Source organism: Malus sylvestris, chromosome 5 (assembly GCF_916048215.2).
Source record: "Malus sylvestris chromosome 5, drMalSylv7.2, whole genome shotgun sequence".
Classification (NCBI taxonomy): domain Eukaryota; kingdom Viridiplantae; phylum Streptophyta; class Magnoliopsida; order Rosales; family Rosaceae; genus Malus; species Malus sylvestris.
The window spans coordinates 1,975,584-1,993,939 of record NC_062264.1 but is presented as its reverse complement, the minus strand read 5'-3'; the positions used below and the strand labels follow the sequence as shown (position 1 = coordinate 1,993,939).

The window sequence follows — 18,356 nt, the reverse complement described above, 5'->3', positions numbered from 1 at the left end:
ATGGATTTGAATTTGTGTGTGTATATATTTGTATAGGTTGTGGAGATCGGAGAGGAGAGACGGCGGCATGGCGAGTAGAGTAGACCACGAAAACGACTACCTGTTCAAGATCGTGTTGATCATGACTCTGGTGTGGGCAAATCTAACATTCTCTCTAGATTTACCAGGAATGAGTTCTGCTTGGAGTCCAAATCCATCATCGGAGTCGAGTTCGCCACCCGAACTCTCCAGGCAAGTTCGCTTGCTGAGTTTAATCTTGATGTGAGAGTTGATTTGTATGTTGATTTGTATTTCAATTGTTTGATTTTGTTCGCAGTGTATGCGGTATTTGTTAGTGATGGATTGGATTCTATGCAGTTTAAATTTCAGGGGGTTTCAGAATTTGAATGATTTTGGTTGAAGTTTTGTTTGGTGGCCTGGAGATTGTGATGATTGTTTGGATTTTGTTTCGGGATTTACGTTGTTTAGAGTACATCGAAAAATTTGTTACTAATAGACTGGTAAGCGGGATCGAATTCTCTTTTTAGTACTTTGTTTTTAGATGGTTATCAATGGTTAAATAAGCATGATGAACCATTGGGATAAACATCCATCTTTTTGTTTGACGGAACAGGAGATTTACTTTACACTAGAACTGGTTGGTAGATTCTGTCTCCAGGAGTTTGATCATTTTGCTGTTATTGATCTTTAAGTTTATACAACACACTAAGGATGGATTGCAGAGTTCAAGAAAGAGGAGTTGATTAATGAGCACTTACATGTTGACGCTTAAGTTTGATTCTTAATTAAACACAACTTCATATCGTGGAAGTTTATGTGGAAATACAGCTTGGTGTCTGCATCCTTTAGCATAATAAACGAGTATGATACACTAACTGCCCAATATTATTGTTTTTAAAGACTGTTGGTTAGTTAGATTTCCAATAACTGGCATTTGGTTTTTTAAATGTTTACCCATATTTTCACTTTTTATTTTAATTTATGGATTTTTGGCGTCTGATTTTGGTTTTTGCTGTTTTCCCAGTGATTGACTTCTTTGGCATTTAATTTTGGTTTTTGATGTTTTCTCAGGGATGAATCTCTTCATTTTGCGCCCTTAGTTCTCAATTGGATTCACGGTAAACACCCAGAAATTTAGAGGTACGAAAATTTCATTTTTTTTGTGTTTTTTATTTATTTTCAGTGTTAATTTCTGATTAAATTATTATGAGTTTGCTTGGATTCCAGAGTAAAAACCTTGAAACTTAAAGGTATGAAAATTTCAAATTTTTTATTTTTATTTATTTATAGTGTTAATTTCTGATTAATATTATTCTTCATAAACCCACTTAGAATCTTGATCTGAGTTTTGCTTAAACTCAACTTGGGGTTTTATAATTTTCTGGTGCACCTGTGGTTAAATACAACTGAATTTGATTTTATCCATAAGTGCAGATCTTACCCCGTAGTGCTCAATCCAGAGAATTGGTACTCATAATCAATAAGATTCATACGGGTTATTGGTATCAATTTTGGTTGCAGCAATGCTATTCTTGCTGAACACCTGCCATGTAAGTGATTCAGATTGTAGTAATTTCCGTACAATTTAACACTTTTGTGTGGAATTGGTGCAACTTTTGGGGTTTGTGCGATGTTATTTCCGACTCAATATCATGTTCTTCAGTAACTCGGCTGGTAATTTTTGGCATAATCCATTTGAAAATTTTAATTGTTTTTGTTGTTGGTTATGTTTATTTGTCGAAGTAATGATTTTGGTTTCATGGTCAGGGCTTTATGAGTATGATCATGATGCGTCAAAAGCTAGGGAGCTTGAAGTGGCAATTAGAATGAAAGTGATAATACATAATAAGTGTTTGGTTTTTGTTTTTGTTTTTGTTTTTTTTTTTTTTATAATTTCTGCAGCAAATTTTTTGAATTTCTTATTTTTCAGACACCAAATTCCATTTGAAAAGAGTAGGCTGGTTAAGTAGCTTTGATTTATTTGTTGGATGTCAGCATGTGGGACACTTGAGTTTGAGTACCATTGTCTGTTCGTCTGTTCCAATATGATAATGCAATGTTAATTTAGGTTATAATGATGAATCTTTGTGTTTAAGATTTTTTTTTTATTTTTATTTTTTTATGACAGATGTGTGAGGCATTAGCCATGATTTCATCTGGGCAATTACGAAATATCAAAAAGTATCCTCTTTGCTAAGGATAACACACTCCTGCAGGAACTAGACATCCCAATATTTTGCAATCTGATTACAGATTATCTACCAAAAGTACATACCTCTATCAATTATATGATATTTTTAGTGGCTTTGTTCTATGTTAGATATTGACATACAACATTAAAATCTCGATCATGGTCCACTAAAAAAGTATTAAACGTGTTATAAATAGAAACACATTCTAACATGGATTTCTTTTTACAATGGAGACCAATATTCAGAACACAGTGAACAAGTTTTTACAAGTTAATCCTGCTGGTAATAGAAACCACATCCTTTGTCTCTCTGCTTACTTGCTTTTTAACATGGAGAGAAATTTAATCTGTATTTCAGAATTAGTGGTCTTCTTGATGTCCAACTGTAGGGGTCTTGAAATTGTATTTTGGAATTAGTGATCTTGATTCAGAACAAAAGGACTCTGAACAGTTCAAAGGTTTTGGGAAAGAAGTGCTTTTTAATCAGGCCAATTGGGTCCTCCTAGCAGTACAACCTCGAAAAAGTTTTAAGTTCAAGTCCGATAGTTTTGGCAAGATGCAAATGGGTTTTGATTGGGAAGGTAACATCATCCTATATATGTTTTGAAGCAATTTACTTATTTGCATTTTTCAGTTTTATGTGTCCCAAGAGTTTTCAAGTGTTAATAAGGACCTCGAAAAGGTTAATCAGTAGTGCTTTAGTGGTACAAAATGTGAACATCACTTTGAGTGATTAATATAAATCTCTACGTTTTCATTTTGAATGTTGAAGTTGAAAATTGCTTTGGTTAGGATACTAATGATCAGAAAATAACTTTGACTAAATTTCTTTTTTGTTGTTTTCATATGCTTCTTCTGTGGTGGGTTTTGAAATTTCAGTTGTGGAAGTGAAATTCACTTCTCAAAATAGTTACGATAATGCCTATTTTTCTCTCAAAACTCTTTCAGCCGAGTTGCCACAATCAGTGATTGAAGCTCTCCATAACGAGTCAGACATCAGCCTGATACACTACTCTCACTCTTTCCTGCTTTTAATTTTGATTGTTTATGAACTGTGTACTGTTTGCTTTTTATTTGCAATTTGTTGCTGAATTTTATTTTGATAATTTGTGAATTTTGTTTTATTTTTTGTTCGACATCTTTTAAGGGTTATTGCCCACAAATTCTCTTTAGGCCAAACAATAACGTTAGAAGAGCTACGGATTTCCTTTCAACTGGTTCCCTCTATTGAGTGCAAACGTGCTCCTAATATACTTGAATTGATTCTATGTTAGTATCTTTTCTGGGATTGTTTGTGGTTTTGTGAGCATTACTTAGGTAAAACGTGCATTATCTAAATTGCTACATTTAAGAATTCGATTGTATTGCTACAACAATTTCAATTAATTTTTTTGTGGATATTATTGATGTAGGTTGTCGATTATAGTTTGAAAACCCGCAGCAAAGCGCGGGCATTCCTGCTAGTAATAAACTAATTTCCAGATACAAATACTGATACAATACAAGCATTGGGAAATTCCTACAAGTTGTGAATTAAACAAACAAAAGCATGTTCTACATCAAAACACGAACAACAAATCCAAATCCAACTAACGTCTCAAACACTAATGTATAAGACTAGCAAGACTGATCAAAGATATATTATAGTTCATATCGATACGGAAATGATGCGGATGAACCCAGATTCAATACTTGATCCTAAATCCAACTCACAAAATCAACAGAAGACAAACAAAGTCAAAGAATTGTATTCATTGTTCAAACTTGTTATCAAGTTATCTGTATTAAACTAAAACAGTTGAATATAGTATTCAACTGATTAATAAGACACTGACTCTTTTATTTATCATTTATTATTTATTTTGTTCTGACTCCACGATAGTTTTCAATAATGCACTCCTTAGAGGACTTTCATCATACAGGTGGTGACCATGGAACAAAGCCCCCTGAATCAATAATCTGACACCATTTTAGGAATACCAAGAAGCTAATTTGTTCAAATTTGTTACTAATTCCATGTTTTATGCGATAAATTAAATTCAGCAAAATAACAGCATATAAGAAATTGAAAATAAAGAACACACCTAGATCTTGTAGAAGCAGAAATGCCAGAGAGAAAAAGAAAGAGAGTATATGTGTGTGTATACGGGCCTTCATCCAAAGGATCTCCATTCTGGGTAAAAATAGAAGGGCTAGCAATCTCTCCTCTTCTTTCCATCCCTTCCATTTCCACTGCTTACATTCTTTATTTTGTCTTTCTCTTTCTATAAAAAAAAAATATAAAATGTTAACGTGATTTGACCGTGACCGTTCAAATAGAAAAATAGGGAAAAAAAAGGTAGAGAAACCTTCTCCAAAATAAAGACTAGTTTAAGGCCCACCTTACGTGAAATTTCAACGATTTGAAACCATTTGCCTATTTAATTATCATGATGAAATTTCATTGTTTCTAATAGAACAAAAAGTTCGTTAATTTCTTAAAACTCAATTATCTCAAATATTTTCAATTTGACTAATATTCAGCATTGTAACTAGTAAAATTAACTTGTGTTGCGCATTTTATTATTGGTAGTGCGCATATAAAGCTGGATATTCGTGCAGGTACGTTTGATTAGTGTAGGATTTTTAATAGGGAACTTTAACGAAAAATTTCTGATACTGTTCACTCTAACGAAAAATCACATTTTCACACTAATAAGTCAATCCTAGTACTATTCACTTTACTTTTTATTCTATTCTTATCGTTAAAATTCAAAATTTTCTAATTATTTTCATTAGTTTTTTTTTTTAATAACTAATTGCTAGCAACTACAAAGCTTTGGCTAGATTAATTGAGTCTGATTAGGGTTTTATAGTACTTGAGTTCGAGCACGGGCAGCATGACATTAGTCTCTTTGCCAATTGCTAACAGCTACACAGGCTAGCAATCCATTATCATCAATGCTTTTGGATTCTCAATGTCCTTTGAAAGTGTTGTCCCTTCAAAAATTAGTCTCTATAAGGAAACAAATTGCTGAAATAAACATTTTTTTCATTTCTAGATGTGCACTAATGCTTTATTTTCTCTCCATTTTACATGATTCAAGTGATACCATAATTGGATACAATGAAGAGACCTTTGTATTTGAAGAGACCGACGATGAGAATGCAACAAACCCAGATCAAACCCCCAGCGAATAAAGTATGGATCCCAACACTCACAAATAAATTTTCTTAACAATTTTTTTTTTTTTTGGGTCTGAAGAGGTAAACGCATTAATCCATAGTAGGTTACAAACCAACTCAAATGAAGGCAAAATAACCCAAATACATTGGGGAAATAGATACATAAAACCCTAGCCCAATTAAATAAACTAAAACGGGAACCCAAATCCCTAATTTTCGACTGCAGAAAGCAATGTCCGTCGCCGTCATCGCCACGAAAATCTTGCCAACAGTTACCGAAGTAGCAACACTAGAGAAAACAACCGAGTGGTGAAAACGAGCAAGACATCATAGCACAAACATACCAAACCCGCAATAAGAAGCACACCACATCTAGATTTCTTCACCAAAGATGCAGAACCAAAAGATTGTCACCAGATCCAAATCCCATTCACGAATCTCAGCAAATATATACAAACACAGTAACACATTAATAGAAGGTGAGGCTAAAGGGGTATATAAAATACCCTTACTTTAGCCGAAATTGCAGTTACACTTGTTCTCAATGAAAATCCAGCAAGCCTTGGGGGGGGGGGGGAGGGAATAATGAGGGAGGGAAATAAAGTTGGCAACCATATTTGGCCTAGAGTCTATAGATCACAGCAAGGGATAGAGTGGGGATAGTTTATGGGGAAGGGAGGCAGAGGAGAAAAGTGAGGGGAAATGGAGTTTTGGGTGGAGAAAAGAACGGCCAGAGGAGAGGGAGGGGTGGAGAGGAGGGACATGAAGTCTAAAAGTGAGACAGACAAACTCACGGGAAAATTTGAGACAAAGCTCAAGAAAACTAAGAAAAATCTCAAGGAAAAATTGAAAAAAAAGAGATAAGAGGATCAAGAGAAAGAGGGAAAGAGGAGAACAAGGAACTTGGACAAGGATAGCCACGAACACCCAAGCCAAAGGCTAGGACAGGCGGCAAAAGAGTTTGCAAGGTTGAAAAACCAGAAAGTCTCACACGTATTAGTTTTTTAACTTAAACATTTTTTTTCCATCTTCTTGAATGAGTTATATATCCCTATAATAGGGAACTATGTCCTATAAACATTGCGTAATATAGATATGATTATTTCATTTGGGTTGTCCGTGAAAATGATTTGCATAATATGGACTTATAACTATTTGCAATTTGATGAAATCCATGGTCATTCCAATTCCTGTTGCAAAGTACTAGCTTATTAATCTGATTTGATTTTGCACAACCAACTAACCCAGTGCATGACTAAGTTGGTATAGGCTTATCTAACAAGAAATAGATTGATGATAAAGTCTAAACTTGGATTAAGCCGGGGGATCAAACTTGTTTATACCATATTTAGGGCCTCGTATTTAGACCTCGTATAAATACTCAGGGGACTTAAATGTAATTATATGATAAAGGAATGGGCAAATATGTAATAAGTGAGGAGTCCTTATTCTATAAAATGACCCCTCATCCTCACAATCCCTAGGCCCTCTCACCCTCAAAAACTCTCTCATCCTCAATACTCTCATAAATACATAATCAGTGTGGACGTAGCCCAAACCTTGGGGTGAACCACGATACATCTTGTGTTATTTACATTACTTGCAGATTCATGGTCGGATTTACGTTGTTCCAAGACCTCCGATTTTGTGCATCAACATTTGGCACCGTCTGTGGGAAACGACACGAAAAGTTATGTAGTGAAACCTTCACAACCTCACCACCGTCCACCGTGGATCTGCAAAACCCACCCAGAGACACAATCTTTCTTTCCTTCCTTCACACTCTCTCTCTCTCTAATTCACAATTAATCTCTCTGCAACTACTACTTCCTAGATCTGAAAACTAGAGGTGGAGAAAACAAACAGCCCTTGTTAAATTGGTAACTTGTCAGAGAGGTTCTGAAAAGCTTCATTACAAAAGATTGAAAGAGAAAGAGCAAATGGAAAAAGAAAATAAGGGAGATAACGTAATTGTTGGCAGGTATCTTTGGTGGTCGTGATTTGCGTCCTCTTTCCTGAAAGTCCACGTGATTTGCAGGCCATAGCTCGAGCCCCAAACGCAACATTTTACACTGTCAGAAGCCGCTCTATTGACAATTCTACACGTGTCGCCAAGGCTAACCATTTCGCTCCGACCGCTAAGATCTACGGCTCTTATGACGCTGTTCTAGACAATCCCAACTCGACGCCTTCTCTGTCCCGCTCCCCACTAGCCTCCACATCAAGTGGGCAGTCTTCGCCGCCCAGAAGGAGAAGACGATGACCTCCATTGTTCTGAGGAAAAAAAGGCTTTTGAATCCTACCCATCCACCGTTTCGTTCACTTCCAGATTCAACCTAGGCCGTTGATTTGGATGACCGAGTCAACTCGGTTCATGAGTCAGAGGATCCGATTCCTGTGATGGATCTCTAGAGCCTGAAACTTGGAGAGGCTTGACTTGAAACAGCGATGAAGAAGAAGACAACTTCCAAGGACGACGGACTCGAAGGCAAATACAATGATGAGGAAGAAGACAACAATAACCACGCCCATAACCTGGACCACTTCCAAGATACTGGACTTCCCTTTAAAGGCTTTAGCGTTCCCATCTAGGTTGCAGTTGACCGTAATCTGCTCGGCCTCGTCCTTATTCTTTGTCGTTCCGACAACGGTGATGTCCAGGTGGGGTATTGGTGAAGAAGACGGAAGCTACGGGTTGCAGTTGCAGCTACTAGTGTCTCACGATGTGAAGGGTTTTTTCAATGGAGGTAAAGTAGAAGCAAGCCCAGGTGATCGAGCACTTCATGAAGCAAGCCTCTAGTCTCTAGGAGTCCTCTCTTGTTAGCCTCATAGTCCAACTCACCTCTCATTCTTCTCTCTTCGTTTTCTCCGAGATTTTGGTTGTCCCCAATGTGCTCGAGCTTCAAGGAACGGGATGGCACAACCCAGATCTCATGGTGGAGCTGGATCACCGCCTGCATCTGAAAGGTGGCATGATGGCCGCACATTTGCACATGAAGCATGACGGGGTAGCAAATGGTCGTTGAGGTGGGGTCCTAAAGACAAAGAAATGGAATGGGAAGCCACGTTATGTTATTTACATTTTTACAGCTTGAGTGCACCAGCTTGTGTTCAAACAAACCTACGTGGGTGGTTTTAATCCACCATCCCACTATCAGCAAAAGCATTAAAGGAAGAAAGAGATGGAAAAGCAGATGGAGAAAGGGGAGGAGATGATTAAGGGCTCCATGGAGAATGTTGTCCTGCCAGAGACAGTGGATGTAATAATTTCGGAGTGGATGGGGTATTTCCTACTGCATGAATCGATTTTGGATTCTGAGATATGTGCACGTGACTGATGGTTAAAGCCAACTGGAGTCATAAAAGCCATTCATACCAAGCAGCTGTCATTTTAGAGAAAAGCAAGAAAAGCAATGGCAATTAAAAGGTTAAAGTCAGATAGTCTCCAAGGCCATAGAACATGGGTGGACAGAGAAGGAGCGGAGCGGAAAGAGAAAGCAAAAGCAAAAGATTATTCCCTTGTCTATCATTTGCCAAAAGAAAGAAAAATAAAGAGAAAGCAAAAGGGAAGCACATGGGGACACTGCAAAAGCAAGGAATAAACACCCCACCAGAATGATGTAATTTATTTTTTATCTTTCGGAGACATCTATATAAACCCCATCAGAGGCTAATATGTATAAACCCCATCAGAGGGTAATAATAATAAAAAAAAAGGCAAAACCCAAAATTAATGGGCTAGCATGTCGTTGAGAGCGAAGGCCCATAAACCCAAAATAGCACCAACCAGGTCATCAAAAGTACGCCCAGTACTCCACAATTATTCGGCAACCCGCCACTATTACCACTAAACAGGTGACCAAAAGTACGCCAAGTACTCCAAAATTATTCGACAACCCACCGCTATCACCACCAACCAGGCGATGAAATGTACAACCCGTACTCTAATATCATTTGGCAACTAGCCATTCATGCCACCAACCAGGTGATCAAAAGTACGACCAGTACTTCATATTATACATGAGCATTACTCATATCAATCATACATAAACATTCATGAGCATCACTCATGACAACATCCATGAGCATCACTTATGTCAATCAACATAAACATTCATGAGCATCACTCATGTCAATCAGCTTCAAAAACTTCATTTACAGAGCTCTAGCTTCAAAAGCTTCATTTACAAAGCTCTAGCTTCAAAGCTTCACTTACAAAGCTTCAGTGCATGGTATACAAATACCGCATCCGAACAACCGCCACTTCGGCCCATACATGGATTTAATTTGAAGTCTCCAGCCAACATACTCTATTGACCGAAGACTTGGGGGCTACATTATGTACCATATATTGGGCCTCAACTGGGCCTCATGAAAATACTTGAGGGACTTAGCCCATTATCTATGTACTGAGGAGCGAGCCCTTATTCTATAAAAGGGACTCCCTCACTTTCCTTAGAGAGCACTCATGAAAAATACTTGGGGGACTTAGCCCACCACTTATGTATTGAGGAGCGAGCCCTTATTCTATAAAAGAGACTCTCTCACCACCATTAGAGAGCATCGCCGCCTACTGAGCAGTCGCTTCGCCGCGAACATCAACGTTAGCTCATCATTTATGTATTGAGAAGTGAGCCCTTATTCTATAAAAGGGACCCCCTCACCTTCAAGCGCCACAAGCCAAGCCAACCAAGGCAATATAAGCCACAAGCCGAGTAGCCTCGCAACATGTGCTACTTCTAGTTGAGCATCATTTCAGATTGGGCACCGCCTCATGTCGAGTGTCAGCACCAGACGCCATCTAGTTACTTCGGCCCACACATTGACTGAATTTCAAGTCTCCAGCCAAAAGACTCTCTTGACTGAAGACTTGGGGGACTACTGTTTATACCATATTTAGGGCCTTGTATTTAGACCTCGTATAAATACTCAGGGGGACTTAAATGTAATTATATGATAAAGGAAGGGGCAAATATGTAATAAATGAGGAGTTCTTATTCTATAAAATGACCCCTCACCCTCACAATAAGAGGAGGTCAATCCCTAGGCCCTCTCACCCCTCAGAAACTCTCTCATCCTCAATACTCTCAGAAATACATAATCAGTGTGGACGTAGCCCAAACCTTGGGGTGAACCACGATACATCTTGTGTTATTTACATTACTTGCAGATTCATGGTCGGATTTACGTTATTCCAAGACTTCCGGTTTTGTGCATCAACAAAACTTAATAGATACTACTAAAGAACATGACGTAATTTGAGCTTTATTAGAGGCTTACTATCTGGGGAGAAACTTTTATATTCACAATTGTAGTTGTACTTTTGTTTATATCATGTGTGTTGGGCGTCACTAGTGTCACTAATGAAAGTAAAATATATAAATAAATTTAGAGTTACGTACGTAAACAAATCAAATGATTGAGGTGACCAATTATTTTTTGCTAATGGTCTTCTTAGGAGTGTACTAAATTGGATGTTGGGTTAGTTATTTTGGAGCTTTCAACATGACCTTCAATATTAATACAAAATGTGAAGAACCCAAGTTCAAATTTGTCAATTTTTTTGTGTGGCCACAAATGAAATTTAACATACTTAAATATGGCACAAAGTTGCCTTCATCTTGGTATCATTTGTAATCCAATTTATTCATGTGCAATTTAGGGTCATTCAATTCATAAGCGATTGAATTTTTTTTTTAATAGTTTTGTTTTTATTTTCAGCTCCTTATTGTCATACAGGACAAAGGAGATACCATTAGCGGAGTTACGCATATGGGTGTTTTTGGTGGAACAAACCTTACTTTTTGAGTTTTGTACAGTTTTAGACATAAAAGATTCTCTGGGATATGACATAAATGTAAATAGAACTCCCTAACTATGGCATACTACTATCCTGATTTTTGTCATGTAATATAAGAAAGTAAATAGAATTCCTTGACTAGGGCATATCATCATCCTCAATTTTCTCATGTAATATATTATATAGACACTACTCTTTGGCACATATTCAAACTTCTTACACATTTAACATAGTTTTGAAACCCATGGCATCGCACAGGCTCAGCTGCTTGTTAATATCAATTACTTGTAAAAAATCTTTACCTATTGTAATATTGTAGACATCGAAATTTCGGTGAAATAAATGTTTACCAACTCATTAAAGTTTTGATATGTCAGGGCATATGTGCCATGTGCCATGTGTCTCATAAATTGTACACATGGCAATTGACTTAACAAAATCGAACGACTCATCAAGAAGGACACGTGTCAACACTTGGCGGAAATGAATTATTTGATTTTAAGTTAATTAAATCAAATGTTAATTGATGGAGTCAAATCAAGAACCGGCCCACAAATCAAGTACTGGCTTTTTCGTCAATTAATCAAGCCCACAATCAAGGCCAAATCCATGCATAGTCAAGGCTTGGTAAGTCTATAAATAGGAGGCTCCAAGATAAAGAAAGGGGTCCAGAAAATCATTCACGTCCAGACGCTGAAGCTTTGAAACTCTGAAGCTCTCAAGCACTCAAACCCCAAACACTCAAACACTCAAGAAGACTTGGGAAACCTTCCGTGTTCTTCGTCCAACCCGTGAAAAATCACCAAGCACCCCTACACGTGCCGGTTCCTCCATTGCCAAGAGTCAAAACCTTGCGGCATTCGTACATCCAAGATTAAGTCATCGCAACCCTTGGATCAACAACACTACACATCTACACATTTCGGAGATCAAATTAGGGGATCAAGTTGTAAAGAGATTGTAACCCTACTAATTCATTAATACAAACATTTACTTTGTACACGTATTATCTTGTCATTTGTCGCAGGATTTTTGTGTTTACAGATATATTTCTTACCATAGTCAATAGACAATAGGATTTGTTTCCATTATAACTAATTTTCCTTCTTTTTCTACAATCTTTCTGCACTATATATTGGCCTCCAAAGAAACAAAGAACATATGTAAAAAATTCCTACAGACACGTAACTTTTGCAGGCGCATACAAGGTCGATACAAGCGTCCACTACCATATAACTTTTTGTTCTTGGGTTTTTGTTGATCAAATTCATTTATCATATGACACGTACACTGCGTGCAGATTCTTGACGACACATTATACGCATGCAGTTGGGGATGCAAACAAAATAGCAGCTGGCACATAATCCAGAACAAGAACTGATCATTTTTATTTCTCTAAACGCATACATACAACTTATAATATTCGGGGGGAGAGAGAGAGAGAGAGAGAGAGAGAGAGATGGCAGCAACAGAGGAAAACAGCAAAGTCTGTGAAGCTTATCCAATGAAAGGTGGAAATGGAGCCAACAGCTATGCCAACATCTCCATTTACCAGGTATCTTCAGTTCTCTATGAATCTCTAATCAATTAATTTTAGGGTCCAGAAATAATTACCTCTGCGCAACGAAAATGTCATTTGACTGAAAGGTCATCGATTCGAGTTGTGAAAATAACTTTGTTAGTTTGAGATCACCTCTTTTGCAAATTAATAATTATTTATCATCTGTCTTTCGCTAGGGTTTGGCTCCTTCCTTCTGAGCTACTGTCGTTCTAGTAGCTTATTGCCGTCGTTTTTTTTCTTTCCTTTTTTTCCTTTCTGTGGTGGTCTAGTGCTACTTGCTTGTTTGTATCGTTTTGTCTTTTTCTCTATGCATTTCGACCGAGCGGTCTGTTTCTGGGCATGACTTGTGTAACGTCCCTTTTCTCTTGTTAATTTGACCAAAGAACATTAATTATAATGCAATTGTTGCATGTAGCTTTATATATGGGCATGTATATATAAGATACCCAAACCTTAGTTGATTCATCCATGTCGAACGGGCCTTATCTTGGAATTTCAAACATAAAATGTAAAATATGTTTTAGTACGTGGTACTTAAATCGAAACTAATTGCATGCTATTAAGAATCCATTTGATAACCATTTTAATTGTTTGTAACTGAAAATTGTTTCGTAATTCTTTCCAATTCTAGTTTTCAGTTTTTTTATATTTTTACATTTTTATTTTTTTTGAACAAAAATTATTATTTACACTAAAAGGGAGGAGATGGGCTTAGCCTCATTATGGACTAGCGATGTGGTTCAAATTTGTCTTTTGCGAGAATCGAATCTAACACCTTTTAGATCCAAGTGAAAAGGAATACCACTAGACTAGACCATAGTACTAAGTGGTCATTTTTTAATATTTAAAACTAATTTTGAAAGCTATCAAATTTTTTAATATTTAGATTCAAGTGCAAAGGAATACCACTAAACTAAACCGTAGTACTAAGTGGTAATTTTTTAATATTTAAAACTAATTTTGAAAGCTATCAATTTTTTTGGCTTTATTTTATGAAAACTAAAAGTAGCCACCGAACAAGTTTTTTTTTTTTTTTTGGAACAGTCACCGAACAAGTTTTATAAAACTAAAACTACAACTAAAACCGATCGAGATGGTTCTCAAATGGGCGTTATAACTTAATTATGTGAATTTAGTCCTAACCTCCCGAACAGTCACCGAACAGTCCCCTTCGTTGAGGGATCATTCAAATAATTTAGTTGTGGGATTTCTCAAATAATTTTAGTTGAAGGATTTCTCAAATAATTTATTTGGACACCTTGCGGTGAACATTCCGTAACTTATTTCGACAATCTAAACCATATATATTATCATACACCATTCATAAATAATCTTTACCAAAAATTAGACAACAAATTCAAAACTAATAAAACATCAAATTGTAGTGAAGAAAATAGAAGAATACGCTTTTTGAAAGAAACATTGTTATAAACATATATGTAATTATTGCTTTTCAGCATTAGAAGTTATAAGTACTTGCTGAAACCAAAAACACAAGCTATATATTAGAACATTTCTCCTTGTGCAGAGAGGAGGTGCGGAGGCTTCCAAGGAATTTGTAAACAAGGCAATCGCAGAACTTGGCCTGGAAACCTTGTTATCTTCCAAGACCTTTAGAATTGCAGATTTAGGTTGCTCCGTTGGGCCCAGTACATTTTTTTCAGTTGAAAACATAATTCAAGCTCTGCAGTTGAAATATAAAACCCTAGCGTTGAGCTCCCAATTACCTGAGTTTCAGGTTTTCTTTAATGATCTTAACTCAAATGATTTTAATCTGCTCTTCAACTCCCTCTCACACAACAGGCAATACTATGCCGCTGGGGTGCCAGGCTCCTTCTATGGTCGGCTATTTCCTAATAATTCCATCCACCTTTTTTACTCTTCCTTTTCCATTCCATGGATTTCTCGAGTCCCAAAAGAGGTAGTGAATAAAAACAGTCCTGCCTGGAATAAAGGTCGAATCTTTTACTCAGATGCCCCAGATGAAGTAGTAAGGGCTTATGAAGCACAACATGTTGAGGACATGGATTGCTTCCTGAATGCGAGGGCACAAGAAATTGTGAATGGAGGACTCATGGTACTTAATGTTCCAGGTCGCCAAGACGGTACCCCTCATTCTCAAACTCTGCCAAATGTGATCTTTCAAATTTTGGGATCTTGCCTCATGGATATGGCTAGGAAGGTAAGCAATTACTGATAATTTGTTCTTACTGTTATATTAAACCATGTACAAATATAATCCAAATAACATCTCATTAGTTTTGAATATTTACAATGCCAAAGCTGCTATACATACATGTGTGTTTTCAATTTATGCATGCAGGGAATTGTTGATGAAGAGAAAGTAGATTCATTTAACCTACCCAATTACTTAATGTCTTCCAAAGAACTAGAAGCTTCTATAGAACGAAATGGATGCTTTAGCTTAGAGAGAAGGGAAAATTTGCTTCACTTCGTTGCACATGACATTGTCTATAAAAATCCCCTACTACTTGCATCTCACATCAGAGGTAGCCTGGAGGGACTCATCAAGCAGCATTTTGGAGACGAAATCTTGGACGAGCTCTTTGACTTGTATGGAAAAAGACTTGCAGAGCAACAATCCATTGTTGTGGCAGGGAAGGCAATTGTCTATTCGGTTGTGCTTAGACGCAAGGCAAATTGACTTAAGCACGGTGCTGTGTCGCTATTTATTTCGAGTCTATAGTCGCTTTCTTCTTTGTGTTTATGTCTTTTACTTTAAGGACCTGTGATAAGTTTCCATATTATTGACGAGTTTAATTTGCTTCCTACTGTGCATGCCACTCCTCATCATATATAATATTCAGGTATTGACAGCATACATGTTATATGTTAGAAACCATGTCCGTGTATTGCTTTGGCTACAACTACAGGTGTCTTTTGCCCGTTTGGTAATGTTTTTAAAAGCAATTTTTTGTTTTTCAAATAAAAACGAAGTGTAAAATGTGTTTGATAGCATGTTTTGACACATCCCAACCCGGAATGTCCACTGGGACTCCGAATCGAGCTATGATGGCCGACACCTGGAAGGTGACCGAAGCCATAAAGTATAATGATGTGAAAATGTGAATAAATTTAAATCTAAAAGTACCTAAATACCAGAATGCGCTGTGAGCGGGAATGAACCAATTTCACATGCAAGATTAGAGCATAAGTAAAGTACAGTAGTGTGGGTAAGGATCATACCCTCGGAGGTAGCCACATATATTGGGATTCGCCACGAATCCTGATCGATACGAACTTTCAGCAGCTAAAACCTGGAATGGCGCAAAACAAGGGTGAGTGGGCCTGAAAATAAAGTTTTTAATAAAAACCTTTTGAAAATGTTATAACCCCTCGCCGTAAAACCCGTATAATTTCCCAGAAAATAGTAATACATATGAATATAGAAATCATGCTCGAGAGTAATGAAAACTAAATATATGCCATGTCAAGTATCTCAACAATGAAATAAGTAAGCCAGGTGAAATAAATCAATGTAAAATGATATGCCAGCCGGAGTCACCTAACGGGACCTATACAGCTGAACTTATAGCTCATTAACCAATTCCTGCACACAAGTCGGAACACCTAATGTGGTCTGTATAACAGGCTGGGTGTAAATAGATACGCTCAGGTGCTACGATCACGTGAAGGTTATGCAAAGTATCGCAAGTCACGTACGAGTCGGAACCATCTAATGTGGTATGTACGACAGGCTGACACCTGCCTTTGAGCCAAGGTGAGCGTGTGGTGCAGGAGGTGAACGATCACGTGAAGACTGGCCTTGGCCCGGGGCGGAGCACTAACACTGGGATGCAGGATAATAAGTACTAAATGCATCTAAACATAACCATACACACTGCAATCAATATCATCAATATGTATTCACCTGAAGCTTACCTGGGCATTCGCAGTGTTATGCAATAATACGCAACTCTATACTAATGCATATAATAAATGTAATGCAATTAACATGGCATTTAGAAAACGTAAATTCATTTAAAACAATTTCTGAGAAAATGGAAAACATATATATAGAAAACCAAAAGCCCACTCACCTGAAGTCCACGCTACAACTCCCTCGTATAAATATCAAGGCGTCACAAACGATCGACGTCTGTGACTAAGGCCAATTTGGCCGGGAAAGGCTCCAATTTAACTCAAACCTGCTGGAAACCCTAGAAAGGGTGAGCTTCAATTCTCCTTCATCGATGTTCCACCTCCCCTAAAACTAATTAGGCTTTGTTTCTGGGTTCATGGATAGTCTATTGGTGTTGTTAATTGAATCAAAATGTTTCAGGTTTGATGGATCTCAGTCGAGGGTCCTCACGGCCCCCATGGTTCCCGTCGAGATGTTTTCCCCAAAATACAACCAAATCCATTATAATTTTAGGTGGAAAAGAAAGAGGGAGGGTAGTGGAATGTTTTCCAGGTGATGGATGGCAGCAATTCGTCGAAAAAATCGCCTGAAAAGGCATCAGAAGGTGTGGAAAAGCCGGGTTGGGTACGGGTCAAGGGGAACCCGGTGGGTTCCTCTCCTTCTCCCTTTCTCTCCTTTTTCCTCCTTTCCTCTTTCCTGATTGGCCACCTTAGTTCTCTTTCCTCTTCCGATTGGCCTCACATCCCCCTCCTTCCTCTCCTTTATCCTTCATCTCCATCGCCTATCTTTCATTTCCTTCAATCTCAGCCACACACGTGGCTTCACCAGATTTTGCTCCAAAAATCTGGAGCTTTCTAGATATTAACTAATTTATTAAAATGCCCCCAACTTTAAACGTTAATATCCCCTTCATTATAACTCCAAATTGCATTCCATTTGCATCCATGCGTTCGCAGCGACGAGTACTACAAGGATACACCAAGAAAATGAATCTTACGTGACACGACATGGCAATCAACAAAAGTCAATACTTTGGCTCGAAGGACATTTTCGTAAATTCACTTTTTAGAATTACAAAAATCATAATAATTGGGGACAGGTCGTTACATGTTTTAAAAGAATTAAATTTGAAAATGACTAACACTCCATACAAGTCAAATTAATGTTTCTTGTGTTTCCTAAATATACATTTCAAATTATAGAAAACACAAGATAGAGATAAAATAAAGTTAAGGATTTTAAGAAGAATGAAAAATTATGTACGTCACCTTACCGTGGTCATTATCACCATTAACACAGGGTTCTTTTTCAGTGACTCATTATTATAAAACGTATAGAAGTCAAATTAATATTTCTAAGAGGTGTTGTAGGAAAAATTTGCATCAGTTTGCAGTAGATGACACATGCATTCTTTAGAAACAGCCACATAGTTAAGTACATTCCACTGGAGCGAATGTGTGGAGGGACTCATCAAGCAGCATTTTGGAGATGAAATGTTAGACAAGCTCTTCGACTTGTATCGCAAGAAATTTGAAGAGCAACACTCCGCCCTTGAATCAGACAAGGCAAATTCTGCCCCTTTTCTGCTTAGATGCAAGTCAAATTAATCGGTTGCGCTCGTTGTGCTTATTCAAACCCTAATTTGGCTTGCAAGGGTTTATCAACCTTGTCCATACAATAGATCCAGTGATTGAAAATACCAAAACAGCTCCACGTTCAAATCAAGTGGCATTGCCTAAGAACAAAAATACCTCCA

At 37.4% G+C, this 18,356-nt stretch overlaps 1 protein-coding gene and 2 long non-coding RNA genes across 8 annotated transcripts; 2 read left to right on the top strand and 1 right to left on the bottom strand.

The window, feature by feature from the left end:
- Positions 1-116: 116 nt before the first annotated feature.
- On the top strand, positions 117-3,459 carry LOC126621537 (uncharacterized). Of its 6 annotated transcripts, none has more exons than XR_007623073.1 (4): positions 117-261; positions 358-500; positions 1,072-1,140; positions 1,228-2,082. It is a non-coding gene; the product is annotated as an uncharacterized LOC126621537 (long non-coding RNA). The 6 variants fall into 6 exon arrangements; XR_007623069.1 differs by adding an exon at positions 614-861 and having other exon boundaries at positions 1,072-2,082; XR_007623071.1 differs by having other exon boundaries at positions 1,072-2,082.
- A 9,105-nt stretch (positions 3,460-12,564) lies between these two features.
- Positions 12,565-15,509, top strand: LOC126621513 (loganic acid O-methyltransferase-like). The gene is made up of 3 exons (XM_050290030.1): positions 12,565-12,711; positions 14,246-14,899; positions 15,041-15,509. The coding sequence occupies exons 1-3, from the start codon at positions 12,616-12,618 to the stop codon at positions 15,380-15,382; spliced, it is 1,092 nt and encodes a 363-aa protein (XP_050145987.1). The 5' UTR covers positions 12,565-12,615; the 3' UTR covers positions 15,383-15,509.
- LOC126621544 (uncharacterized) lies at positions 15,391-16,981 on the bottom strand. The gene is made up of 3 exons (XR_007623083.1): positions 16,779-16,981; positions 15,925-15,995; positions 15,391-15,464 (listed from the first exon to the last, which is right to left on the bottom strand). It is a non-coding gene; the product is annotated as an uncharacterized LOC126621544 (long non-coding RNA).
- Positions 16,982-18,356: the final 1,375 nt, after the last annotated feature.

Coding starts and splice junctions, on each gene's coding strand:
- LOC126621513 (XM_050290030.1), top strand. CDS start 12,616: ATGGCAGCAACAGAGGAAAACAGCAAAGTCTGTGAAGCTTATCCAATG. Junction 12,712..14,245: donor CCAACATCTCCATTTACCAG/GTATCTTCAGTT, acceptor CTCCTTGTGCAG/AGAGGAGGTGCGGAGGCTTC. Junction 14,900..15,040: donor TCATGGATATGGCTAGGAAG/GTAAGCAATTAC, acceptor TTATGCATGCAG/GGAATTGTTGATGAAGAGAA.